General features: G+C 40.9%; 2 protein-coding genes across 4 annotated transcripts in view; both read right to left on the bottom strand.

Moving 5' to 3' along the window:
* Positions 1 to 17,487, bottom strand: part of plch1 (phospholipase C, eta 1) — a 71,891-nt gene extending 54,404 nt beyond the window's left edge. For both annotated transcript variants that reach the window (XM_028574647.1, XM_028574648.1), the window contains exons 1-2: positions 17,212 to 17,487; positions 9,378 to 9,499 (exon numbers count right to left, since the gene is read on the bottom strand). In XM_028574647.1, the coding sequence (XP_028430448.1) occupies positions 9,378 to 9,456 (79 nt within the window). In that variant the 5' untranslated portion in view covers positions 9,457 to 9,499; positions 17,212 to 17,487. The remainder of the gene's footprint in view (positions 1 to 9,377; positions 9,500 to 17,211) is intronic.
* A 1,610-nt stretch (positions 17,488 to 19,097) lies between these two features.
* Positions 19,098 to 22,388, bottom strand: c18h3orf33 (c18h3orf33 homolog (H. sapiens)). Of its 2 annotated transcripts, none has more exons than XM_028574663.1 (5): positions 22,161 to 22,388; positions 21,698 to 21,757; positions 21,204 to 21,363; positions 19,768 to 19,928; positions 19,098 to 19,623 (listed from the first exon to the last, which is right to left on the bottom strand). In XM_028574663.1, the coding sequence occupies exons 1-5, from the start codon at positions 22,320 to 22,322 to the stop codon at positions 19,366 to 19,368; spliced, it is 801 nt and encodes a 266-aa protein (XP_028430464.1). In that variant the 5' UTR covers positions 22,323 to 22,388; the 3' UTR covers positions 19,098 to 19,365. The 2 variants fall into 2 exon arrangements, with proteins under 2 accessions (XP_028430464.1, XP_028430465.1); XM_028574664.1 differs by having other exon boundaries at positions 19,098 to 19,620; positions 22,161 to 22,384.
* Positions 22,389 to 22,788: the final 400 nt, after the last annotated feature.

The raw sequence follows: 22,788 nt of genomic DNA, 5'->3' as shown, positions 1-22,788 counted from the left end.
TCCAGAGTTCTCGCGAGAACACAATTTGAATTTGCTTTCGGATTTGGGTCTGGATTTCCAGGCTAAGGCTTTTCCCTCTTAAGCGTGAAATCCTCTTTGCCCACGTTCCACTAAGTGTACTGACAATTTCATACTAGATCAGCATATCAGGGAGACACCATTCTTTAGGAGCAAAACAATACCATAGAAACTAAGAACATGATTTGACTTTAATGGGAAACCCATGGAGCTCTATTTTCCTAAAATAGGGCACAAAAGCAAATACAAGCAAAATCTCCAGGGGCAAACACAAATCGACGTGACCAGCAAATTTTGGCAACCAGGCACAGCTGGGCCCAACACAACATGGAAGAACTGAATATATTACCAGTGGGAGGGATATACAATCAACAGGTGGCTACATGGAGCTACTTTTCTGGGGATGTTCATTGTGCAACCTTTCAGTAACAGTAACCTTTCTGCATTGTAGGTAATTGTCTTGAATTTAACAATGTCAAAATTCTATAGTTAATTTCTTTTTTTTTTTAAATTAGTAATTTGATAATGTCAGAAAAATGTATCAAACTAGAAAAAAAAGTCTATTTTTCAGAGTAGTTAAGCAGACAGCATGATTTTTAATACCACTGCAGCAGATGATAAACCCGAAATGACAGCGCAACTAATCTCATCTCTCTCATTTCTTCTTCATGAATTTGGGGTTACGTCACCCCGTCTGCACCATGTTTCATTGTTCCTCTCAGGACATTCAACAGTTAATGAAATTAAATTAGTCAGGCGCACAGCTTCAGCTTGATGACTTTGGTATAAATGTGGGGGGAAATCAGGCTCCTGCATGGAGGGACAAAAGTCGGTAGCACATTTGTGACAGTACTGAGCTTGAGCCTTGGCAAAACAAAACTCCCATCACCTGCTCCACCAGTGTGATGGCCAGTGACTACTGGGTGGTCATATTCATTCAAGCATTCATCATACATAATGAGGAAATAAGGAAGTGACATTTACTCATTTTGTCTGCTTGCTTGTTTGGTGGAAGGCCAGCCTGAATTAGTTGTCAGTCAAGGCTAACACAGATAGACAGACACTCATATCAGTGGGACCCCTGGAGTCTCTAATCCACCTGATGTGTGTCATTGGAAGGAAACAGAAAAAAAAAAAAACCTGCATGAATGCAGAGATAACAGACTGCACACAGAAAGTAGTGGAGCTAAACACAAAGCCACACTAGTGGAGTCACTTTTTTGTGTTCTTTATGACCAAGAAATGTTCGATTATTATCATTATTGTCATTCACTGGCTATTTTTTTTTTTTTTTAAATGAAAAAAACAAAGAGTGCATGTTCACAAAATGGAAACATAGACAAACAACCCAACAATTGCGATTCTAATACGTCATTAAACTGAATGGCGAAATCCCCATACTCGAACAAGGCCCCAACCATTTCAAGAGCAGAAATACAGAAATATTTCATGTTATGTTAATTAATCAAAATGGTGATAACTTTGACACATAACAATGCTCATAAAAGGATCCTATAATCGCCATCCAACGTACGTGATTATTTGAGCATTTTCTGATCCGGCACCCCTATTGGCATGACATTGTTTGTCAGTACCTTCCAGACCGCTACAAATTACCACAACAAAATGAATTCATGCACCTTTCTTCATGTTTGGTTATGGTTAGGCAACGAAAACTACTTGTTTGAGGCTCGGGAAAAATCACGGCCATAGTCAAAAGAAACTAACTTCAACATTGGGTGGAATACAAGATCTGTACATCTAACCACCCGACGTCCCCATTAAGAGGTTTTGGAGTTCTTAAACAACATTACTTTATTTCTGCCTTTTCTCTTGAGAGTCTTCATTCACACAACCACAAGAGGTCACTTGGAAGCTTGCAGCTTTCTCTACACCCACTCATCCAAACAACTTCACACTGTACTTCCTTGGGTCCTGAGCAATACACCTGTCATGAAATAGTTGCGTCCTCTAGCAATGGTAGATTGCTTCATTAGCTAACACCGAGCTATTTGGGACCAGGCTATTTCCAGGAACAAAGGAGACCACTCCAAAAGTTACATTGCTGATTTTTTAAATGTTTAAGTTTGCTACAATGACAACATCTCCGCTCTCGCTCTCTGTTCTGGAATGTACTGTAGCCTAGTATTATATACAGTCTATGACTGTAAGGAGTGACAGAGAGCAGGCTGTACCCAGCATGTCGTTCAGTGGTGTAACAGTTAATTGGGGTCCCCTCTCAATACACTACACTGTGTGTACATAACACTGTTAATAAATATGTCCCATAGATCGCAAAAGCTCAAACTCAACTGCACTGCATTGCACATCCTCAGCAATACACCTACTTAGTGTGAAGTCGATCGGATGAACAGTTGTCGAGAAAATAGTAAGACGGACGGACAGACAGAGCTACTCATTCTATTTTAGTTACATTAACTCGAATCTCCTGACTTTTCATGTCAGTACATGAAAAAGTTAATACCTCAACCAAATATATCTGCAAAACTAATGTGATTCCCATCAGCCTCAGCTATACTTTCTGTTGCTGTTGCTAATTAGCAAATGTTAGCAAGGTAACGTGCTAAACTAACTTGGGGGAAATGATAGCTGCCTGCTTAAAATAACAATATCATTGTAAGCATGTTAGCATGCTGATGTGAGCATTTAGTAAAGAACCGCTAGCATGTAGATTCAGTCTTGTTCATCTTGAGAGACAGTCTCAAAATGGGATTTTCAGGGTTTGGATTTTAGGTTGACCTTCTAATTCCTGCCCACCTGCAGTACTTCAACGCTTCACATTCTACAGCAGCATAATGCAAGTGAGTCTAAACTTTTCATACCTGGGGGGACATCTTCAATGTAAATACCTTTTAAAGCAAATGCACAAAATGTTATTTGGTGGACACTCTTATTAGCAACATAAAAGGTTAGGAAACCTAGGGAAATGATGAGTCAAAAGAGGGAAAACACACATGCATATATGCACGCACGCACACGCACACACACACACACACACACACACACACACACACACACACATCTCACAGTCACTCACTTTGGCCTAATTAAGAGCTCAAGGCAGACAAACCGCCAAAGCTACAAATGGGTTCCTGGGTCCCCCCCAGGTGCAGAATGTAGAGCGGCACCGGAATGAAAATGAACACATGACAACTGCAGCATGATAATACACTCACCAAAGATTCTACAGGGGGCTCCCCGAGTGGAGTAGTTCAACACTAACATCAAAAGAGGAAACTAAAGACTGTGTGTGTGTGTGTGTGTGTGTGTGTGTGTGTGTTTTGATGTTCCTGCAATGTTCAAGCTTCTTTCTTCCTCCCTAGGCCAGGCTGGATGACTGTGAGTAGATTGAGATACAGTATATTTGGCAGCAAAACTAGACTGCCATGCAAACGGTCTGATCTCAACTGCTTCAAACGTTGGAGAGAAGCTGCTGTAGCTGCTTTCCTGATGCTTCATATCGGGACGCAAGCCTAAAAGTGTTGGTTCCATAGCTAAGTGGACTGAGCTTCTGGGTAGCTTATTAACTGCTGAGGGGATGAAAGCAAGTAAAATAAAAGCCAGTTGTTATGGATAATTGGCTTCCAATTTCTAGCCGTGATGCAGGTAGAGCAACATTACACAGAGGATAGCCTCCCAGTAGGTTTGAGAAGCTGACATTTCACAATCCCATCCCATATGCTTTATGCAAGAACAAATGTGACGTGCCAAGTCAACGCGCAGGCTGATACAGTAACTCATTGTCAGTGAAATTCTATGTAGGCTAAATGCAAATCATGGTGCTTCAGGATCAAGGGGAAAAGACAAAGATGGATGTTGGTGGCTCCCTGATATCCGAGATGTGAAGCTAGTTGATGAACAATATGGAATGTGACACATAGGTTTGCTAAACAGATGAAAGTACGGGAAGGAGAGGAGCGGTAGGGCTGGGTATAGTTTGACAGCCTGAGTATTAGTACCAGTATCAAAACATTACTCCTTACTTAGAATTAGCCTACATAAAAGATTCTAGAATTGGCAAGACAATATTTTAATCATGAAGTACCTGATCAGATGTCCAACACCAACTTTTGGCACTTGACAGATTTCAATAGTAAAAGCAACACATTTCAATCGGTACCAAAACAGTATTGAGGTTCGAGGAGAGGAGAGGAGAGCTATTGGTTCAAAAAAAATTGGTGCTATATTATTTAGACCTACTTCAAGGAATTTACCTAAATTTGACATGATATTTTTATTTAAATCAAGGACTATTTAATCAGACATTTGATGCCTTTTTGGTACATTATGGTTTTTAATACTCAGACACATTTCTGTCAGTACCAATAAACTATTTAGGAGAGGAGAGTGAAAATAACAAGAGATTGTATAAATAAAAAGAGGAGAAGAGGAGAAGAGCTGAAAGGACAAGAGTGTGTTTCTCCCTTGGTTTCTCTTAGCTGTTTTTCTGCCCTGGAGCGACAGAAAGGAAGAGGCTGAGACAAACGGGGTGGGGGGTTCATGCTGAGATTCATCATCATAAATACAGGCGAGACACATGAGGAAAAACACGTTTTCCATGGAAAAGCCATTTCCTCCATGTGGAGGAGATTAGCAACCATGCATGTGTCTCCAAACCTTTCTCCCACCATCATTTTCTCCCCTCTTTCTCTCTCAGCAAGGACTTATGGTGCCATGCAATTCTTCTTAGCACAAGTGTTGACAAAAATGAATGAGGAGGTAGCCCTCTTGGACATTGAAGATAACAGGGGCCTTCCTCTCACTCCCCAACACTCACACAGATAAAGAGAAAACAGGCGCTGCAGGGGTGAAGACTGACAACTTGACACATCCTGCTTTCTAAGTGCCAGGGATGCACAATATTTTTGACAGCATAAGAGAGAGCAAAAGGGTCGCTCTAATAGCCGGGGACTATTGGGACATCAATTTTGCCATCAAAGCTCAACATGCCCTGCCTGGGTTTCAAGGGGCTCCTGTTGCAACAACAATGCAATCCACCTCGGTTACTGAGCTGTGGCATGTGGTAATGCTATGTGGTCGGTTAGTGGCATCTTCACACGGAGGCGCTGCAGTGACAGAACCTATAAACATCTCAGGGATGGTTATTTCTGTGAACAGTGCGGAGGATGCAGGATTGTGAAGGATGTGGCACATCCACAACTATGTGCTGCTATATGGACTGAGGGCAGAGCAAGTCCTGTCAAAATTCAGAGGCTTTTCTGCCCCCTAGTGACAAGAACAAAGGGGCATTTTCAGCACCAGGGACAGTGTCCCGCTGCTCCACTGCTGCTCTTCATCAAGAGCTCATCATATAAACTGGCGAAATCAGTTCAGTTTATGAATTCGCATAAACTGTCAATGAACAACAAATCAACTGAGTGAGTGATATCATGTAATTAATTCTGACGTTTTGTACCCAAAATGTCGATAAACACTCATTATTGCACAATAAATCCTTGATGCAAATTGACAATCGTCAATTAAGATTCCTTTCTAAAGTGTTTGTAGCAGCGTGGCGATGAAACGTCTCCACAAAAACAAGCGCAATGGATAAATTACGCATGGGCTTTAGTCTGCTTGCAATGTCTAGTCATCCAAAGGAATGCGCTCGCCACACAGAGTAGGCTATTCCTCTCCATATGAGACTGAAAGATGAAACAACTAATCCGGGGGGGAAAGCTTGAAACCTATCACTTACCCTTCTCCAAACTGAGATTTCTGCAAACTTCAAGTTCTGCCATTTAGGACTGGGGTTGTTGGTCTCATAAGGTCCCTCCATGCGTTTTGGACATCATTTTTAATTTCCTAATTGTAGCGGTTCGAAAAACCATCAAAACATGCCCGACTAGTCCATTTCTCCATGATGATTAGACGTTCACATGAAACGCGCCATGATGATTTTGTCCACACAAAAAAAAAAAGAAAAAAAAGAAACGAGCCCATAAACAAACTGCGCCTCAACATCTGCCTCCCTGCAGTCTGCGGAGTGAATTCACAAACCATCAAACCTCTCGCATCCACAGCCGCTGCGCGCACATCCTCTCCTCTCAGCAGGCGCAACACAGAAGCAAAACGATAAGCCGATTACTCACAAGCTCGTTGGGCCGACGGAGAGTGGTTGTTAAAAAGCAAGAGTGAGCGAGAGCAGTGGCTTAATCGCCAGAGTTGGGCATTTTTGGGCATTTCAACAGCTTTGGTTGACAGTCTGGTTCAGCTGTTTGGCGACAGTTTGAATTCCCCACCAAAAACTTAACTCGTGTAACAGTTTGTTTTTTTTAGTCAGAAATTCCTTGGTGAATATTCTTAGGGGAAAAAAACAGTCACCATTGCTTAGGGACACCGGCGCTATGACCCACTTTACGCTGTGTGTCTCCCGTTTTAGCGAAGGCTTCCTCAGAGACGCAGTAGGAAACATAAGACTGAGAGCTCTGTGTAAACATTCATTAGTAGGTATAGCTTTTTCATTCTTTGTGTGTGCGCGCGCGTGCGCGCGTGTGTGTGTCTCAACCTCAAGTTTAGTTGAGTCTATTCCCTAATGAAAGTTTGGTCAATCTAGAGCTCCCAGATTAGTCTTGCTCATTGGTCCACATTAAAGCCATTAGATTTAGGATTGCAGAAGACAATTAGACTATGTAGTGACTAAATACACACACACACACACACACACACACACACACACACACACACACACACACACACACACACACACACACACACACACAGTTGTGTTCAAACACCAAGAGTCAGAGGTTAAATCGATTAGGTCTGGAAGAACAAACCTGACCACCAGTGCCACACTGAGTTCAATGCTGTGTGTGTGTGTGTGTGTGTGTGTGTGTGTGTGTGTGTGTGTGTGTGTGTGTGTGTGTGTGTGTGTGTGTGTGTGTGTGTGTGTGTGTGTGTGTGTGTGTGTATTAGCAAGTACATGCTGCTCTCCAGCGATTGCTCACTTTGATTTACGTTATAAACGGCTTTTCATCCACACCTGCCTGATCACAGACAGTCCCCCCTCCCTTCGAACCCCATTTTCACACTGATTTATGTACCATGGCCAAACAAAAAACATCATCCACCATACAAAAGACTGGAAACAGCGGGAAGAAAAGGGTAGAGGAAGAGTGAAGCAAAGTCATGTGGGGAAAAAACAGGGAAAGATGAGAACTGAACTGAAGTTTGGTGAAGATACAACAGACAATTCATCCACAGACTATTTGTTCTATTTCTCCTCTCTTTATCCCTTTGGCAGCTTTAACATATTTAACTGTATAGGTGCCATAATATGATAGCAGAATGGGCCAGTTGTTCAAAACATTTAACCTGGATCAAAATGATCCGGATTTGGAAATCCCATTTTTTGCTATTCAGGATCAGGTAATCTGTCTTACTTTTATGCCGGTTTTTCAAAGCAACATTGGACTGGATCACCCTGATCCAGATACACAGTTTTCAAGATTACCAAATCCGGATTACCAGCGCTCTAAATGGGACAACATATAATGTGGGCTACCAGCTATGTAAAGAACAGGTAGAAGGGCCAACATGGGGTCATTGTAAGTGTTTCTTATTTTGAGACAAAACACAAAAATAACATAAACTTCCACTTCCATTCATTCAATTTCTTTTATGACCCCTCATCTGAGCCACAACAAATAAAAACAAATATACATTAACAAATACATTGTGGATATTTTGAAAACGTCTTAAAAACAAAACAAATTCTAAACGTCCAAAGTTAACAAAATGAAGAATGTTTAGGGTTCTTCTTCATCTGAGGAGGAGAGACCAGCTTTTAGGAGGCGGATCTGAAGTTTAGCTTTGGTTTGCTGCAGTTTGGTCAGCTTGATTTGTTCCTCTGCCAGGACTATCTGTGCTTCTGCTCTTTCAGTTTCTCGTTTAGACATGGGGACAAGATCATTTTTACTTTACTATACTGAATAGCTTAATTGGTAGCCTATGTCTACTAGGGCTGCTCCCTCTTAGTCGATTAGTCGACTAATCGGTCATTTTGGTCTTAGTCAACTGAGATTTCTTTAGTCGATTATTTTTTGGATCAAAGTTATCCAAATCCCACTGACAAGTTTTGAACAACACAAACTGAAGGTTTGATCCAGATTAAAACTAGGATTGGATTCCGTGATCTAATCTGATTTCAGATTCCTTCTTTCCCTTTTGAACAACCCATTTTCAAGATTTGATCCAATCCGATAACCAAAATCCAATCAGTTTACCTTTGAACAACTGGCCCCAAATGTTAGCTTGTAAGAAATGGATTGGAGGGGGTGGAGGGAAGGTGCATGATCACTTTAATAAGACTATATGAAAATGTAATCGCTATTCATTTTCATTTAATTAACCACAAATTCTGAGAAAAGTCAACTCTGGCTTGGAGAAACTTGCATCTCTGCATCAGTCGGGTTTAATCCATCATCCACAACAGAGTACTGAAGCAGTCAAGCCTGATATCTACTACAGTTCGCTGACAAATAGAAAGTACACACTCAGTGTGTAGCACACAGTCTGCAAGAGTAGGGTGGGGACACTGGCTAGAGTAAGTCAAGGCGAGGCTTTAAGTGGTCTGTCTGCTGTAGGTGTGACGGCCACAGAGGCAGACAGAGATTTGTTATGGATTTGTCTGGCGGATCTGTCAGTGTGCAGCCTGGCCGCCTTAAAACTCATAAATCATCAATCAAATTGATGTCTGGACTCATTTCGGCTTTGAGGAGAATGAAAAATTGCACCATTCGCTGTGATTCGTTAAATCATACGTAATATAACATTAACCAGTATGCATGTATATGTCAGGGTATTCAAGTTGATGCATGCAGATATTAAGCAGAAGAACAGTACGTACATCCCCTTGGACATGTTGGTTTCTCTTTTTTACTTGAACTTTTCACTGTATGACTTCTACGTATAAATCACCCATGAAGTGAAATGTATTGCAATAGGTCAGGTGATGTAGCCTGCTAGTATACGTTTTGTATTCACACTGAATAAAGTTCTGTGGACAGTTTTTTTATTCATCCCACACAATGATTTATTGGCTTGCAGCAGGGTTTGTTTCAGTAAATAGTAATAATGTTGATGTCACAAGACTGTAGCTGTGCTGTCTGCAATATAAAAAGCATGAGTGTCTGAGGCACAATAGTGGAGATGAGTCTCCCTCTGCTGTTCACTCCGATGACATGCAGTTATCAAAGAGAATGTATACTATATTATGTTCATTAATCCCTGTGTGTGTGTGTGTGTGTGTGTGTGTGTGTGTGTGTGTGTGTGTGTGTGTGTGTGTGTGTGTGTGTGTGTGTGTGTGTGTGTGTGTGTGTGTGTGTGTGATTTACCATGAAAGGTGCTGTTGTCTGTCAGGAAGTGGCGGCGGTACTGTGGCTCTCCTTTCCTGTTCACTACCCAGGAGCTCATGGTGAGAGGAGGTGGGACGCAGGAGGACGAACAATTGGATGACCTATGAAGGAGAAGAGAATTTAACTAGAGCTGCAAAGATTAATCGATTATTATCGACTATTAAATTAATTGCCAACTCTTTTGGTAATCGGTTTGAGTAAATTTCAAGAAAGAAAAGTTAAAATTCTCTGATTCCAGCTGCCTAAATGTGAATCTGTTCTAGTTTCTTTACTCCTCTATGACAGTAAACTGAATATCTTTGAGTTGTGGCTAAAACAAGACATTTGAGGACATCATCTTTGGCTTTGGGAAACACTGATCCACAGTTTTCACCATTTTCTGATATTTTATAAACCAAACAACTGATCGATTAATTAAAAAGGTAATCGATAGATTAATTGAAAATGAAAATAGTCATTAGTTGCAGCCCTAAATTTAACTGTGTTGTCCAAACATTTTGCAGGTAATAAATTAATCTAAAAAAAAAAATTGTGATATATAATAAAAACTACTGTAACTTGTGCTCCCAAATCTCAAGATAAACAGCACAATATGCAGTTTAAAAGAAGAAAACTGGTTTACGGGAGGAATGATGCAGTATAAGAGACAGAGTTACTATATGGAGGAAAGGCAAAAAGTTGGAGATTTAGCTGGGTTAGTATTTCAAATTACATTTTCATGAATTATTCTCTGGTAGCTTGTTTTGTGAGATTGTACGAAGACAGAATATTGACAGAACTTGCTATACCCTGCAATTCAAGACAAATACTTGACTCAATGTAGATTTTATTTTGAAATGTGTTCTTCTTCTTGTGGTAGAGGCAGCATCACCACCTCTCACCATATAGTAGCCTATATGTTGTTCAGATCTTTAATTTTTTATGTTGTCGTGATCATGAAATGCTGTCTCCATAGCTCTACCATGAATCATTCTTTGATCTTTACTAAATTGTCATCCCACCATTTTCCATTCCTCTAGCCAGTTCCCGTTGTTCACCTTTTTGTGGCCATTTGAATTTTTAAATCTCTCTCCATGTGTTCTCATTCATCTTCCTTCGGTTTCTCCTCGCCATTATTCCCGGATTCCCAATTTTCCACCACTTCCTCCTGATCACTTTACATTCCTACCTCTCCTACTGGCGGTTTCACTGCTTAGTGTTTCCCCACCTGTTGCTCATCTGTGATTTACTGTTCACACACACACACACACACACACACACACACACACACACACACACACACACACACACACACACACACACACACACACACACACACACACACAATCCTGAAAGGCTCGGAGCCTCTGGGACAGTTACTGGCGTCTGGTGCCGGCTGACCCGTGGAGAGATGACTGTCTGGTAGAACAAGTAGAGCTCACAGGTTAAGTATCTTTGAGGTGAAAGTACCTTCCTGTGACCCGGCCACCACCTCACTTTAAAACACAGAAGCCTGTAATGTCTGTGGTGTTTATGGCAGACCATATGGACAAAGTCCCACTCATTCTGTTACTGTAATACGATACCCATGTCGTGGTGAAACAGTGTGTGAGATCTGCAGCCAACATGGGTAACCGTAACGTATTATAGCAGTTTAATTTTTATAGTGCAATAAATTTCTGTTCTTTTTCTATAGTTCTAGATGAGATAAGCAATGCTTAATATCGGTTCCTTTGAATAATGTAAGAATCCAGGCTGCAGAACAGTTTTATCCCCAGGGCCATCACAGAACTGAACAATCATGCCCCCACCCCCCCACCCCCCAGCCAGCACAGTTGCACTTTCTAGATAGGGATTCTATGCAATGAAATGGATGCCTTGATGATTATATTTTTCTTATTTTTTTTATTGTGCGAGTCTGTATATGAAAGGGAGTATTGTTTTAGAGGCTGCACAAGCAAATTCCGTTGTATGGTTCTACTGCACAATGACAAAGTATATTCTATTCTAATAACCTTTTTATCATCAGCAATGTTTTATTATTATTGATTCAATATTAACCTGTACTCTGGTTGGTGCTGGTGCAGGACATTCCAAGAAGTCAAAAAAAAGGTTAACAGAAACATCCTGAAAAAACTGAAACTAAAATAAAGCAAAACGATTCACTTATACAACAAGAAGAAAAAAAGCAACAGGGAAAGTACTACTTAAAGAAAAGCAGACCTTCATGTTATAAGCACAGAAAATCATCTGAGCTCTGCTTTTCTTTATAGTCATTAAACTCTGCTTCGTCTTGTGCCTGCAGGGCCTCTGAGCTGCTCTGAACTCACTGCAGAGCGGCCCCTTGTGGTTTACTGCTTAATTACAGAATAATGTTTCTAAATTACCATTTGTTTTCATAACAGAGTCTAAATTAGAGATAGGAGCCGAGCGGAGGTGGATGACTGGAGACACTGTTCCAGCAGCTTCAATAGCATGTCAGGGAGTGATACAGCTAGATTATGAATCAACCACAAACGCTGAAGTCACATTGCAAGAAGTTACCAGAATGTGCAAGTTAGTTAGCTTTACAAATAATAAAGTTGATGAAGTTGCATAGCAAATATGATCAGAGATCTTACAGTGTCTATAATGCTCTACCATCTTTTCCATTTTACATTGGTCATTCATATTTTTGTGGTACCATCACAAACATAAGTAAAAAATGGAAATAATCTAATTGAACCAAAGGCAATTATCACATATTTGCATACTGGGCTTGTATTGACCAGTGAAAGCAAAGTATCCCACTACCAAATTAAAGGAATAGTTCACAACATTTTGGGAAATGCACTAATTGTTACCACTCTTAGGTTTGTCCATTAAATATAACGCTACACAGCCAGCAGCTCGTTAGCTCAGCTTAGCATAGCATAGTGGACATAAGCGGAAGAACATGGCTCTGTCATAAGGTAACGAAATCCATCTACCAGCACCCTAAAAGTTCACTAATTAACACATTCATTCTCTTTTGTTTAAACCGAAGTGTTATGTGCCGGACTATTTCTTGGCTGAGAGCAGTGACTGCCTGGAGTCTTGTGGTTTTTTGTGAGATTGCCAGAGAACCAGCAGGGACTGTTTCTTTTACAGATTAAGCAAACAAGAAATAATGTGTACATTAGTGAGTTTAAGAGGCGCTGGTAGGTGGATTTGTTACCTTTGGATAGAGACAGGCTAGCTGTTTCCCCCTGTTTCCATGCAGTCTAAGCTAACCTGGCTGTAGCTTCATATTAACCATATAGACAGAGGGGTATTGATCTTGTCACCTAACAAGAAAGTGAATAAGCATATTTGCCAAAATGTCAAACTATTCCTTTTAATAATAGCAACAGGTTAATGAATAAAAAATAAAAAAACGCATATGGTTTATAAATCAAACCAGTACAAACTAAATGTGTGTCAGTGCATGTAAAGTGAGTAAGTAAAATGACTCCGTTCTTCTGACTGTGTGTAACACTAGCAGCCTTCTCATCTATAGGAGGGCCCAAACATCAGGGGAATACAGTCTGCTCTTAGTCTATCAGGCTACTGGGAGAGAAAGCAGCTTAAAATAAATGTCTCGCTGCCAGACTGCCTGATGAGCCATTCTATCTCAGGCCCTGGCAGGAAGTAGGTCAAGGATGCCCCAGAGTAAAAAAAAAAAAAAAAAAAAAAGTTTTGTTGTAGTAGATATTTAAATCAAACAGAAGTAATACAATCTGAAACATGTGGAAGCAGCATTTTAGTATGCTACTTTCACTTTTCCTGTCTGTCCTGCATGTAAAACACACAACTGACAGGATAGCAATCCATTTGTTGTAGGCTATATACAGGATGTGGAAGATGCGGTGCTAATGTCAGGAGATAGCTGAATAACCACTGGTGCTATACTGTATATTGCACTCTAGGCCCATGGGTTAATATTGTCTAGTCTAGTCTTTCAAATATAAAATTTGAGAGCAGGCCTTATTTGTCGCAGTAATTAAAAATATTGTATTAAAATAGAAGCAAAAATAATAACAAAATGTAGGGCAAAAAATGTTACTCAAGATTGTGGACCATTTTCAATTTAAAGACCAAATGTTTTAGGTCTTCATGTGCAGTTGAGTAGCAATAATAAAAATAAGTGTACCACCTGCCAGTCTGTCATTATTAAGCACACTCAAAAAATACAGCTATGGATTAATCATATTGATTAAATATATTGCCCAGCCCTACATGGATGAGATGTCCAGTACTTAGACATTTTTATTAAAGATCACTTTTTTGTCTAACTTTAGTCATAATTTTGCCTGACTGCTCATTTTATTTGCCTTATGGGCCTTCATTGTAGCAATGTCTGTGTTATTATGGCCAAAACTATTAACATAAGACCCACATTGTAATAAATAAACCATAATTCCTTTTAAGGGGCGGTTTAGTATTTATGGCACATGTGGCATGGCACGAATCACCCCTCATACATGGATATGTATGTAACAAGGGCCCTCTCGTGACACACAGGCACAAAAACAGCAGCATCTGTCACCCCATATTGACACATGCCAAAGAGCACTCTATTTAGACATGAATAATGAGACATACAATGGTGGTTCTATTATATGTGAACCAGCTGCCATAAATGCGAGCAATTATTAACCATAATTAGAATTTTGTTTTTAATCTGCAACTGTCTGTGGTTATGCCTTTCTGTAAAGCACAAGTACAGGCTTAAATCCAACACAGTAATGTTGCTCCCTTTATATCTCCCTTCACTACAAGTCAACTGGGAGGATGAAGATCCTAATGGCATTCAGCCTGTAAACCACCTTGCCTTTCTATAGAGTCAATGAGTAGCTTGTAATTGCTTGTTAGGCAGTTATCAGAAAAGAGAGCCAACAGTCTTGGTATGATGATGGCTAGACAGATGGTTTCTACAACAACCTGAGTGCTCCCTCACTCAATAACTCATTGATATATAGAAGTATAAGCTATAGGGGACAAGAAAGCATTATTCCTTCATGTAATTATATATTGTCATTTTGAAATACATTGTAACAAACTTCAGAGATCTATCTTCTTTAAAATAAAGTTTGTATTTCATGTGTAAGGGGTTAGCGCTGTGTGGTGCATCACTACAGTTTGTAAGGCTGCTAAAAATGTAATCAACCTAATTATCTGTAGGTTATCTTTATACTTCAAAGGTCAATTGACCGATTAAACCGATTTTTATTGTGGATTCATTTTCAGATTATTGTTTTTAATTCATGCATGTATTGTTTGTTCACTTAAATATCTGAATATAGTGAAAATTCCACAGTGACATTCTGAAATAGCTTGTTTTGTCTGACACTTCAAAACCCCAAAGATATTCAATTTATAATTATTAAAGAAGGCTGGAAATCCTCACATTTTGAGAAGCTAGGAGACTTTTTGATACATTTTCTTGTAAAATTCTTTAAACAAGTATTATTATTTTGTAAATTTATTGATAATAAGAATTGATTGATAAAAAGTTATCTAAATTGTTGCAGATAAATTATCTTGTATTTTCAGTCCTACAAAAAAAATTTAAAAATAAAAGCTCCAATGTGTTTTTACGAGGCTAGGAGGAAGAAAGAGGAAGTTGTAACATCTAAATTGTCCGGCCTGTGCTGTTTCAGTGAGCCTTTGACCTGATAAGGAAACAGAGCGACCCTTGAGGCAGTGAGGTTACTGAGGGGTCAGAGTAGTTACAGAGGGGCAGTGAGGCTATCTGAGGTTATCAACAGATGCTGTATTAACATTATGGAGCCGTAAAAAAAATAAAAAATAATTAAAAAAAAAGGCCCAAACTGAGGAATCTCCTCTGTAAAAGTGCAGAGTGTCCTAACTGATGTAGCTACGGTCTAGATTTTATGCTGAAATATCACGAGAGCATTTATGTTTAAAAATGAAGTGCCTAACATAAAATGTTTTAGTGAAGAGGATCATTAAGGTTCAAAATCTTTTCTCGGACATCCAGAAATTATTAATTTAATCCGAAATATGCTATTGATCTATACCATTTGTAAAGATCCATCCTCTTTAGTTGAAAATCCCATCTCCAGAGACAGAATATCAAGTGCATGGGCATGCATTGAAAACTTTAAGAGCTCCATCTTATTTTCATGTGTGCTGCTCTGTGCACGTGTGTGTGGTTGCACGTGTGTGTGTGTGGTTGCACGTGTGTGTGTGTGTGTGTGTGTGTGTGTGTGTGGGGGGTCGTCTTGCTTTACTGTGAAATTGAGGGATGGTTAAGGTCACGAGTCAAACCCTCAGATCTATTTCAAGCAGAGACACCCCCTCACCTTTCCCCCCCTGTTCCTATCCTTTACTTGCACTGCCAGGTTTTAGACTATAACAGTCTGCTTAATGTCCTCATTGACAAGAGAGGACTGTTCTTTTTTTTTTTTTTGGGGAGATTGCCGAGTCAAAAACACATCAGCTTGCCATTCCCATCCCATTTCAGTGTTTGTAAATAGACATGAGCAGGTCCGTGATTGGCTTCTGACATGCTGTAGCACAACGTGACAGCTTGTTCATTACTGGGTTTTATATTTCTCTCTTTTACACACACACACACACACACACACACACACACACACACACACACACACACACACACACACAATGTGGTTCATTTCAAAAAAGTTTTCACCCTCAGTCCTCCTTTCCTTTTCCACCCCAAAAAAACTTCAATTATTCATGAGGGATCACAGCACCAACAAAGAATCATGTTCCCACTCCTACAACCCTACACCTGCAGGCCGATACACTGTTCACAATACTTCGAGTCACATAACAAGGGAGTCACTTTACGCGCACGTGCACACGCACAGACGTGGTTGTGTGATGGAAAAGCTACTCGTTTTGTAGTTGCTTCCCAGTATTGTTCATTGTGACCGCAGGTAAAATCCAATATCTGCCTCATTTGGAGAGAAAAAATTGACTGCTCATAAAAAAAAATAAGGGACCGAGTTCGGACGTTAGGCCTTTATACCTATATCAGCTTTACCAACTGTGCCTGACAAAGACGCTCCTTGTCTGAGATGCTGACACTGTGTTAGGAAGGAGGAGCACACATTGGAGAGTTACCTTTGTATTTGTTTGTGGTGCTTTTCAGTGAGTGTCACATCAGCTTGCTGTCTCTTTAAAAAAAAAAAAATCTCTTTGTCTTTCACACCCGGGCAGCTACACACAACAAGTCAAATCAAATCAAAAAAGAAAAAAATCCCCAAGGACTCTGCTCTCGGACGGGGGAGTGCCCCCATCTCTTTCTCTCTGGGATGGCTACCGGCTGAGAGTAATAAAGGCCTTTGTTCTGCTGCCCTGCTGCAAACCTCTGTTGTTAAAACACAATGGGAAGGAGCACCAACATGTGAAACGCATTGCAGCTGAAAATGCTTTTATCAATCACACAGATTAATTATTGATAAGCGTAGCAAACAAGCAAAAAGTGCATGACAAACAAAAAAACCTTTCAGTGATCACATCAGCTCGGGCAATTTATGGTTGTCAAAATCATGAACAGGAAAGTGTTTTGAACCCGATTGCATGTGGCTTACCTGGAGAGGTGCAATAAAAGACAGGGATTGAAATGTTCGGGCACACAGGTTTAACAGGTGTACATCTGCTTGGATACTGTATACAGTATCCTACCAACAGGACATTTAAAGTGACAGCTAACAGTGTGCAGATTTGCCATAGTCAGAAAAGTGCAGTTAAGTTCCAGGAAACTTTTTTAAGTAAGGAAAATGCACCTTGTGAAGAAAACCAAATGGCAATGCACCAAATCAAGCATCACAGGCTTACTTACAGTAGGCTATTTCTGTCACTTTAGTTTCAGAGTCGGAGACCACGTTGTCAGCTTCCTCACAAAATCGTGTCACTTTCACCAGAACGGTAGTCCTTCAGGCTCCCAACGTCCATGGCACGGGGCACAAATGTTCTAAAAGCCAGTGATAGTCCCAGCAGTGTGGTTTCAAGGAGAGAGAATGTCCCAACAACTTCACTGGTGTGGGCAAGTAGTACCCACCACTGCATCAAGCACCGTGCCTTTTCAAAGGACTACTACTGGTTTGGGACCAGTGGGTTTGAGAAAACCTGGGATGGATTTCAGAGTGGACTACTTTTCTAAAAGAGACCAAAGCGTTACTCATTCACTGTCCTGTCCGTCCATTCAAATTTATGGATAAAAAAAAAAGAGAAACAGACTATTAAATTATTGTGTTATCTAAATTAAAGAACACTGACATAAACCTCTATAAGCCGATGTCCTTGTTGTGGCAATACCTTATTTTCTTCCTTTTAACTGGATGTTAATTTTACTATATTTGACACTGTAATTATTTTTTATTCAATTCACAGTCAACATTTCCCCCAGAAAATGCCGTTGAGTCAAATGGTACTGAATCAATCCTCCCCTGAAGTTTCAACCAAATTTCTGATTTTGTAAATGATCTTTTTGCTCCTTTTTTGAATCATTAAATAGCTATTTTAAGATTACATTTGGACAAATGCCAGTGTCTTGGACCATTGATTTCACTCAAAGAAATTCCTACCGGCACAAATACTAAATTGTTTAATCCGATAAAAGATGCGGTCACACTAAATATTTGAAACACATCTGAAACGTGTCTTCAGCCTTCATTCTCTGTGATCTCCATCTTCAGAAACTTTACTCTGCCCCCCCAAGTTGTCTGTCTCAGCCAGGGTTTCCCTCCCACTCCTCCCTTAGTGACAGGTCAAAGTCTGGCAGCAACAGCCATTAGCCTGAAATGCACCTTACAATTTAAACCAGCCCACCAATCACAAGCCTCTTTGGCCGTAACAGTCGCTAGTAACATTTACACAACAAAAGAGAGCTGATTCATCAACCCCCCCCCTCGCCTCCCCCTTCCTTCACTGCCTTTCCCCTTCCACTGTGACTCCTCCTCTCCTGCCTTTGTCCTCGGGCCCCAAAATCCCCTTCTACCCCTGCGACCCTCTAACCCTTTGCACTAATCTCCTTGAGCCCATTGGATTGACTGCTTCAGTGCTACCTCTCACTGCAAGGAGACCCCCCCCCCTCCTCCGCCTCACCCTGCACCCCACAGGACACACATCACAGTATGGCTTCATTTGCAGGCCCTCATCCTCTTCTTCTTCTTCTTCATCATCCTCCTTCTTCTCCTCTGCCGTGCATTGATGAAGCATGCAGAACTACCACAGCACATGAAAACACAAGGTGTAATTCTGCAAACAATAATGACATGAGCGTAATCCTGGACACACTGGGAATTTGCTTCGGGGCTTCTTCTTCAGGAGGGGTTGATTTACATTCAAAATCAAATATCTTCTTATCTGCTCGTTCCTGTTCCATTTTAGTGCTTAAATACTTAAATGCCTTGGTCAGGTTACGGCTAAAAGGGTTCTCTTTGTAGGTACTTAAAGACCCCCACACAATCCCACAACATGTAAGTCTCCCATGGGGTTTTAGGGCGGCCAATATAGAGTTTAGCCTTTGCTTCGCTTTGTATTTCACATTTGGTGTTTCTATAGCAACTGTGAGAGAGACAAGTGGACCCCCCTCTCTCCATTTCCAACACCATTAACATACCCCGCCCCGTCTTGTGATTAGTGGGGTGTCCCCAACACACACCAACAGAGGAGGCTTGGCTTAGCTGTGGTCTAATGGGGTAGGTGAAAGCCAAGGGATTAGTATCAGGGTTAGAGATAGTTTTTTAATCATTTCAAACTTTTAAAAACTGTGAAATACAGTAACCATAAAGCACAAACCTTTGCAACAGGTGTATTCTTTGTAATATCAGGAAAGTGTTTTTACAGCACTGAAGCATATCTGCCATACATGAGAGATTAGAGATGGATGGCACTTTCTGTAGCCTGTAGTGTGACTTTTAAACTCAATATATCAGTTGACACTAACGGGTATAGTGAATGAACACATTCATGATTAGGATCACTTAGTGCATCAACTCCTCTTAAAGATCCTCCTCATCAGTCTGAATAAAGGGTTGTCCCTGACAGCCTTGGAGGCCCTCTCCCATAGGCTGTCCTGCTTCCACAGTCCCCGCCCTTTCCTCTCAGCTTTGACCTCTGCCCTGTGCAACCGTTTGTGGAGACGCCAATAAAGGCGAGAGCCAGGCAGGACCCCGACCAAGGGCGCAGTGCGAGCCAGACCGAGCATGAGGACCTTTTCACTCAAACAGTAGCTCCACATCAACCCCTGCTGGAGAGATGAGGAAATTAATTCATGGAATCAGTCAGACATCACAACAACAGTATACAGTTATGAAAAATAAACTATTGTTTTTTTTCAGCTACTGGCAGAGACACTAAAAGCCTTTTTTTCCTCAGTTATTAGATGCCTCACCCTGCTCTGAGACACCAAACAGTGTAGCATGTTGTCCTCTCGGCTGATAAGTTTTAGCCAGACTGTTTGGGCAGGAGCCAGGTTCTTCTGCAGCCATACCCTGCCCTCTGGAGTCAACTCCACTCCTGCAAGATGCACCAGCATCAGGGACGTGCACACACCTAAAGAGGACATAGAAGAGCCATTTACATGTGTTACAGTAAAGCATAGGTTATACCTGACCTAGTCTCGCATTGCCAGACCTACAGTAACTCCACAGGCTGCGGAGGAGGGTCTGGCTGGTCCACACAGCATTCCGGGATGGGAGAAAAACGTGCTCTGGTTTATTGGCATTTCTTTAAACCAATCAGAATCGACATGGGCGGCGCTAGGTGCCGGACAGAGCAACGTCTGAAAATAGCCTCGGGAAATAACTGAGATTGGACAGATAGTCTAGCTAGCTGTCTGGATTTACCCTGCAGAGATCGGAGGAGCAGTTAACCATAGTCGCAGTAGGAGTTTAGGATGTCAACACAAAGAAAGCAGAATGTGAGGGACAGCCGGCCGAAAATGAGGGACATGCGGCGGAACCTCCAGCGGCACCGAAACAAATGAACCGTTGCTGACCATGAGTTATGCACACTGTAAAATACTGATTAATTTAATATTAGCAATGATATGATACCTGACTTTTGGTACGGACACAAAAATGATACCTTTTTTGTTACCTTACTTTGAGAAATATCAACGTGTTTTTCCACTGTATATATAAGAAAATAAACTTTTCAAATGTCAAATGTTGTCTGAATACAATCAGCTGTACAAGAACTTTGCCTACATAAAATAGTTCAATAAGTCTGATAAGACTGCAAATTTGACCAGCCATTTGTTGCCAGCCATGACAAATGAGTTTTCAATACTGGTTGGTTGTTTTTGTTTTTTTGAGTTATTGAGATTCAATGTCAAGCCCCAACTGTGATTGACTGAGACTTTATATGAAAAATAGAAAATGCAGACCAACCAACACCAGTAAATTATCCTTGTGTAACAGCCACAGTCCCAAACGATGGCTCTAACCAGCTTTAAAATGTGGGAGGTCAAGTGGGACAACGGTAGCTCTCGACAAGAGCCAATCTGTTCATGAGTCCTTCACACTGAAGTTGCTGATGGAGCACTCCAGGGAAAGCATAAGCTGCTTGACTTTATTGTTCAGTGAATACCATGATTTGATATTGCAGCTAACAAGCTTACCTGTCACTCTCACTCATGAAAAGATGATAAAATGCAACTGCCTTGAGTCTGGCATTTACAAAGTAAAAATGTAATTTGGCTGTAACAAGATAAAAAGGTGCACCTGCAGAAAACTGTCATGCTGGTTAACTAACAAGACAAGATTTAATGTACTGATTGTCTGCGTGTGTGTGTGTGTGTGTGTGTGCCTTTATGATTTCACTCACCTTTGTGTTTCGAAAGTAACGGAGAGAGGACTGGCAGATAAATTGGGACATGTTCCACTTCAAGTCCTCTCTCTGTGACTGAATGAACTTTCCCACGGAGGCTGATGTTCCTCTCAATAAAACGAGCAGGGATCTCAGACGCAGCGTGAAATTTGGTGATCTGAAGAGGTTGAATGAGACAACTGAGTGGCCACGTTTAATGACTCATTTAGGTAAAATGTCTCAAAATGCATTTCATTAACATCCTGCAAGTCTAACATTATAAGACGCAATGAGATTTGGAATTAAGTGGGTGAATATAATCCGTTAGTCTGCAAGAATCTTTACAGTTCCCACTTTACTGAGGAGTATTAGTGTCAAAATGTAACCTTAAAAAAAGGAAGGAGCCAGGATGGCTATTATTGTGCAACAGCAAATGCACATTAAATCCAACTGTTAGCCAAGTCTGTAGTTTGAGGGTCCCTTTGCCCCAGTGTATGTCTTTACTCTCTTACCAGTTTGATGCTCCTTGCTATTACAATAACACCAGCAACTGCCAGTCCGGTGCTTATGTTCTGTGTGAGAGACAAGAGAACAGTGAAGGGTTTAGAGATGACAGCGATACCATCAACACAGCTGTGTAGGATAACGACAATCAGAAAGACTTTGACAGAAATATAAGTGAAAAAGGGGCATAAAAACCCCACTTAGGACACATTGTGTTGCCCCAACAGGGTATGCTATCTTGTCAGTGACGGCTACAGAGCGAGGAATCGTTTGGAGGGAATTGGTTCTGAGTGGGGGAATGCTATTCTTTTTTTTTTTTTTGATGCTCGCCCCCTCTTTTACCAATACATGCTACCACCCACTTAAAGATTTGTAGATGCAGGTGGCTCCACGTACACTACGGCAATGAAGCGACCATATTGCACGGCACCATCACCAGTCGATTGCAGGTCACACAAAGGAGACTCCTACCCGCACAAGTGTTAAATTATCATCTGCGAACTGAGATATTAAAGCCACGATGTTATGAGAGGAGTGGTTTCCGTGATCTCTTTGTTGTCTGCCCGTCACTCTCTCGTCAGTTTCGGTTTCTCTGGAAGACTCCGGCATGTTGTTGACATTTTCTTGATGCATCCGGCGCTCCGCCTATGGGAGGGGAATACAAGAGCCTGTGTATAGTCTCCGCCCTGTGGTTTAGTTTGCATGACAGGATGGCGTTGACGTGCGCCTGAATACAAGTTGATATTACTATGTTATTGAAAAAAGAAATCCCTCAAAATTGCAATAATGTGGACTTTGCACTGCGAATTTCAAAGTTGTTAACCGCCAAAAGCTCAGTTTAGCACATTTAAATAGTGGAGGGCCAAAGTAGTGCATGCACATTCCAGCTGAGATTCATATGATCAAATATTAGCCTAATAAATACCGCTGGGATCAGTGACGTCCCCATCTTTGTCTGCACAACTTGACCTAGATAACTCCATACCTGCATTATAATTCATTGCACAAAGCAAAATAGCAACAAAAGCTTAGTCTGACAATTTAATGTTCCTCTTATTCTTATAATAATCCATATGATGTGCAAAAAGACAAGATTTTC

Source organism: Perca flavescens, chromosome 3 (genome assembly GCF_004354835.1).
Source record: "Perca flavescens isolate YP-PL-M2 chromosome 3, PFLA_1.0, whole genome shotgun sequence".
Classification (NCBI taxonomy): domain Eukaryota; kingdom Metazoa; phylum Chordata; class Actinopteri; order Perciformes; family Percidae; genus Perca; species Perca flavescens.
The sequence above is the reverse complement of the archived record's forward strand: the minus strand, read 5'-3'. Positions and strand labels throughout refer to the sequence as shown.